Consider the following 6,239-nt stretch of genomic DNA (forward strand, 5'->3'; position numbering starts at 1 on the left):
TGACCACTGGAAAAAGAACAATCCAACGAACATCTATGTATAGACACCATAACCATTAGTGGAGGAAATTAATGAATAAAACAACTAAGAATAGAATGACATACATAAGGGAAGGAGCGTGGTGTACAGTATTAAAGGGCTTGTTTCTTTTTTACAGGTTTTGTGTTTACTTTAGATCTTACATCATCTATTACTTTTCAAGCCTTTTGGAAATCAAAGATAGGAGTGCGTTGGTGGGGGGGAGTGCAGGAGCTCGATGACTAATGAGTTACAAACAAAAAATGTTAATGTCAGATATTTACCAATGGTATTAACATTGCAAATCATTCCCATGAAAATACCAACGTTGGAATGCCTTCTTCCTTTTAGATCCTGCCTTCTGCCTTTAAATCCTATAAAGTTGTACTTAACATCCCAGCTTAGGAAAACTTGTCAATATCACTTCTGAGTTCTGTACAGAAATTCTTAGTTTTTATATTTCTGTTTCACTTTGTTATTCTTCCCTTTTTGCTTAAAAACAATTACATGACAGGATTCTACCCAGTGGCACAAAAATGGTATGCAGTACATGCAGTGCATATACCGGCACCGCACTGAGGGGGCGACATTTTGCCTAAATAGTTCTGTAAAAATCTCATGAATAGAAAAATTAAGTACATATCAGCCGCCTTTGACACATTACTATCACAGACACTGTCATATGACCAAAATGAATAGAGAAGAGAAATGTTCTGGGGAGCAAAACAGAAAAGACAAAGGAAAAAGAAAAAAACAATGCATTAATATGAGGACAGCAATGTCCAAGTGAGCTAAAAGAGATTTGTAAGCTTACCCTATTATTTTTTTTTTCACTGTGAGTAATTAAGTCATTTAACATTTAACGTTGTTGCCTTAAGAGGGCAACGCAATTAACATTACTATCAACTCATTTCTGTGTATCTCTACTGCTCAAAAAAAAAAAAAGTCACAGTATATTTGTGAATGGGTGTTTGACTTACAAGGACGCAAGCTAGTCAGCTTTCCCCAAAAATTGCCATTTTAAATTTAAAATAGTCCATCTGTGTGATTCATTTAGATCCAGTTAGTTATTTGATGAACTTGTTACTTTTTAAATGTTATAACAGTGTTTTTTTTTTTTTTTTTAATGTCTAAATATAAATTCAAAAGCAAAACGTGAAAAAAAAAAAAAATTGGAAATGGTAAATGAGACAGTGAGTGATCCACTGATATTGCATACCCCTCAGCAAATGTGCAGTTGCGCCCCTGCTTTTACCTTCCTATGCAGCAGTGTACTGATTCCAACTTTAGATGGAAGTTTTGTGCACTGTTGGTAGTGCCTAATGGTATGATGGCTTTTCAGGTTAACTGCTGTTCCTGTCCTCGTAAGAATTTATTCTAAACAGTTACAGTGGATTGCCTCAGATATATATATATATATTTTTTTTTTTTTGTCATTCTCACATGGTTCTCACATGTTATAACTGTCATTGCTTCCACTTTCAATGATATTTACCACTGAGAAGTCAAATGACCTTTACTTTATCAAAGAGCTGTGCATGAATTGAATTTGCATCTATGGTATATCAGAAAATTACTCAGTTAAAAGTGGAACATGGGAGGCCTAATTATAGATCACATATTCATAAAGATAACATTAATTCATTGATAAGCTAATGTATTACTGGAAGCAATATGGTAATTATTTTTTTTATTATTATTTTATTTCACTGGATAAAATGGTTGTATGGTTCTGCGTATCCTCATAATGAATTACTTGTGTGGTGGATGTGTAACGAACTGAATCACGCAAATCAAACTTCCCAGCAGTCCAGCCTCTGTGTGGGTGGATGAGGATACATTTAAAGAAATGAAAGCCCTTAGTTCTTCCTATGTTGTCAGAACGAGAATGTAAAATGGGTCCTATTTATGTAAGTACAGCAGAGTAATACTAATGAACTTGAATTAAATTTGTAATTTTTTTTTGTGTTGTAAATGTAAGTAAACATTGCTATGGTGTTGTTTCAGTGTACGTACACTGTACATATAGAGAAGATACTGAGTAATATTAGGTAATTGCTTGGACTTAATATGGGTTAAAGTTAGGTTTAGGGTAGGATTTAGAGTTCATACCTAAATATTATAGTAAGTACAGTGTGCATATAAACAGAACAGACTAAAACAATGAAGCGCTACCAAAAAGTTGTAATTTTTACAAAAATATATAAAAATAAAAATAAAAATAAATAAATTGATAATAATAATAATAGTAATAATAATAATACAGTAAAAACTTGCTTAAATGTAAATTACCTACAATTATAATTTATGTAATTATATTGTAAAATACTGTGAAATAATGGTTCAGGAATTACCTTATAATTTATAACAGAAAATGTAAATAGTATTTTATAAGGTAATATTTAATGAATACATTTACAATATTCATTATGTTTTTATTATGAATTTAATTGACATTTTATTTTATTGTTTATAGAGAAAATGCCTTTCCTATCATTTCCTATCACCATGTTTTTATTTAATACTGTTTCTTCTTTTTTAATTATGCACATTGGAATGTTTATGTAATATTTTACAATGTAGTTAAAGTTTTCTGCATTATTTTAGTGTGTTTCCTTGATGGTGTTTTGTGTTTTTGTGGTTAATACTGTGCTTTGAATCTTTAAGCTGTGCCAATTTGCTGCAAAGTCTGATTTTGATTAAGTTATTTTGTGGTTTTCCAGTGTGGTTTTTCATTTTTGCTATGACAAAACACAGTGTTACAGAGTTACTGTAAATGTATTTATTTATTTGATATTCTAGAAATATTGCAGTATTGAACAACAATTGGCTCTAGTACTGATGCTGCTATTACACAGTGAAACATCGACAGTAGAAGTCCTCACTTACCAGCATGAAGACCCGCTCACAAGGAAGATACTCACATGCACACACTGCCCCCCCTGGAACCCACATGAGTAAACACTGCACTGCAACTGAGGACACTGTCTGCTCACCATGTCCAGAGGACCATTTCACACAGTTTTGGAACTACTTACCGAAATGCCTGTATTGCAGCACTTTCTGCGTAGAAAATCAGTACATTAAGAAAGAATGCTCTACTACTAACAATAGGGTTTGCCAGTGTAAAGAAGGCTATTTTTGGCAAGCTGACCTCTGCATCAAGCACATGGAGTGTCCATATGGATATGGAGTCCAGCAGAATGGTATTTTAGACATTTCTTGAACGTTAAGGTTTTCTGTTTCGAAATTACGTTTGTGAAAAGTTTTTTTTTTTTTTTTTTTAAATGTGTCTATAGGTACCTTACATGGTGATACAAAATGTGAGAGGTGTGCGCGTGGCACCTTTTCTGCGGTCACGTCCTCCACATCACCGTGTGTAAAACAGACTGATTGCAAATCGCTAGATCTTCATGTGGTACTGAGGGGAACTGGCTGGCATGATAACATATGCTCAACATGCAAAAATCTCCAGAATGATGGTAAATTGTCTAATTGTTCATTGATTACTCTGATTCCAAGTCATACATAATTCATATTGTAAAAAGTACCTGATCTGACCCTTAACATTTACTTTTGTTGGTGACCATTAGGTTGATTCAGTAGTCCGGTTCATTCAGTGCTATTAAATCTGTCTTACATGAATTTATTTCTTTAGATGTTACCACATGAAGACAATTTAATCTAGAACATGTTAAAAATTAATCTTATTTATCAATTTTCATCATAACTTTATTATATTATATATATTTATTATAAATGTTTTCACATGACGGTATTCTGACCTTCAGAGGACAGCATAGAGTTATTAAAAAGACATGTCCACAAGCATACTTTCTGCAAAGATTTTCTGGTGAAACCCACCTTGGTCAATTACTAAACACAAAGTACAATAGAAATATAAAGTATTCCAGAGAGTTGTGTAGTAAGAAAACACAAAAGTGTGTTTTTCACTGCATGGCAAATACTTTTATAAACATTCTTAACTCATTAGCTTAGTGTTACACAAAAAATAACAACATATGGGTTCGGAATCTTGGAATTGGAATTCTTATTTTTACAATTTATTTTTTGTTTGAACTATTTAAAAAGCTGTTTTAAGCTTATGTATATAGCACAGCAAAATGTCTGCACATGAAGGCTAACACTGTCTGTTTGTTTGTTTGTTTGTTTTTTTGTTTGTTTGTTTGTATGTTTTTTGTCTAGGTGGTTTATCTATACTGAAAAAGTTCCTGCCAAACTTCTTTGCTCATGAAAAAATACGCCAGTCCAAACTGTACAGATTTGTGAGACATCATCTTGGCCAGAAGCTGCAAGGGAAACATTCCATCTATTCAAGCCGATCACTCTTACTTCTTCCCATTTCAGAGTGGATTAGAGGTGCTAGTATAGACCAGGTCAAAAAATTACCAGTGCAACTCAGAGATAGCAACATCCACAACAGTGCAGACAAGCTCTCAAAAATGTTCAAAGAGTTAGAGGCCTCATATAGTAATTGTAATAAAGCAAAACATTGAGCTTATTAATGAGCCTATATATATATATATATACATATATATATATATATATATTTTTTTTTATTTTTTTTATGTGAGTGTTTGTGGGCGGAGAGGAGAGGGGATGGGCAGAATTCCTGCCTAAAAGCCACTAAAAAGAAATTTTGTTGATGTGCATTGTGTTGCTTGTGAATGTACGTATATAGCTCTGTACTTTTTTTTCTCTTGATGTGATGAACAGGCATGATATTATGTTTGGGGGATGAAAGAAGCATTAATCTCCTTTGAACCATAAATAAACAACTTGTTTGAATGTTTCAATGAGTTGTGCTTTCATATTTAAAAAAAGCTCAGAACACAGAATAAAAGGCTTCATCTCCACATCTGTCCACACTGTCTGAAAATGCAGCATTAATAATTCCAGTTCTTCAGCAGATGTGACAGAGCAAAAGAGTCACTATAAATGCCATGGTTCATTTTGGGAGTTCCACCAGAGTGTGGCTTGAATTATCTTCTAGTGGTTCAGAGTACCACATTTCACTTATCTTTCGCCATGCTAAACAAGTGTAGAAACCATTAGAGGGAGTTCAAGCAGCCAGCTTACCACAAATGGAAGCAAGAATGTTTCAGAGTATTTTAACACATGGACAACTGGTAGGTATTATGAGGCTTTGGTCACTAAGCCATTAAAAAGTGCCCTTTGGTGACACATCAGACTTGTTCCTCTTCCCTTTTTTGTATGTCTGTCTGTCTCTCTTTGTCCCTTTCTCTAGTGAAATTGAGCGTAACATTTTTTTAAAAACCACCAGGGGAACTCCATGTTTAGTTTACACTATTCCTGTTTTTTTTTTTTTTTTTTTGGCCTGACTAAAATTAAAAACTAAGGACGAAGAAAGAGCCATATTTTCATAGCAGGACTTTCCCCTAGAAACAGGCCTCAGTTGCAGTTACATGTGGACCAGCCATCTGGCGAGGTTCTTTCAGGTGTAGTCTTATTGTCACTTGGTTCTTCAGACTTTATGATTGCAACAGACACTTTTGACTAATAATTAATTACACTATACTTACTATAATTATTGGAGCATTTGCGTCCATTTCACATACAATTGTGAGGTAGTTCATATAATGGATATTGAAATGTAGTGCACAAGATAAAATAATAGCTGAATTAAAAATAAATAAATAAATAAATAAAAAATATTTAAAAATATACATAAACTTGATTCTTAATACAGTGTGCCATACCTGCATGATCATGACTGTTCTACAGTGTATATACTGTCTAATTTTGAAAGTAAGCACATTTAAAACTGACTTGACCAGCTCTGCTACTGCAATTATCCAAATGACTGAATGCCAGCATTTAAATATATTTAGTACCTAGTATTTATTATTATTATTATTATTATTATTATATTATTCAGTCGATTTTTAGGATAATACTGCCATCTAGTGGCCCATGAAAAATTCTCAGGACATAATTTTGGGGCGCAATACAAATAAGGGAATCACACAAAAGGCATTGTCTTGTTACTGTTATTGCACAAGTAATAATCTCATTAAATTTAAAAAACAAACCCTAAAAGCTTGAAGAACACTAAATGGGCAAACAAATGCCAATTTTGCTTTATGTCCCTCTGAGAATTGAAAAAAAGAAAGAAAGAAAGAAAGAGAGAGAAAGAAAAAGAAAGAAAGGAAAAAAGAAAGAGAAAAGAATAAGCGAGT

General features: G+C 33.1%; 1 protein-coding gene across 1 annotated transcript; it reads left to right on the forward strand.

Moving 5' to 3' along the window:
* The first annotated feature begins 1,876 nt into the window (after positions 1 to 1,876).
* LOC127179130 (tumor necrosis factor receptor superfamily member 11B-like) lies at positions 1,877 to 4,798 on the forward strand. Its single transcript, XM_051132430.1, has 4 exons — positions 1,877 to 1,928; positions 2,821 to 3,224; positions 3,318 to 3,500; positions 4,225 to 4,798. The coding sequence occupies exons 2-4, from the start codon at positions 2,912 to 2,914 to the stop codon at positions 4,533 to 4,535; spliced, it is 807 nt and encodes a 268-aa protein (XP_050988387.1). The 5' UTR covers positions 1,877 to 1,928; positions 2,821 to 2,911; the 3' UTR covers positions 4,536 to 4,798.
* The last annotated feature ends 1,441 nt before the right edge of the window (positions 4,799 to 6,239 follow it).

The sequence above is a fragment of the Labeo rohita genome, chromosome 16 (assembly GCF_022985175.1).
Source record: "Labeo rohita strain BAU-BD-2019 chromosome 16, IGBB_LRoh.1.0, whole genome shotgun sequence".
NCBI lineage: Eukaryota > Metazoa > Chordata > Actinopteri > Cypriniformes > Cyprinidae > Labeo > Labeo rohita.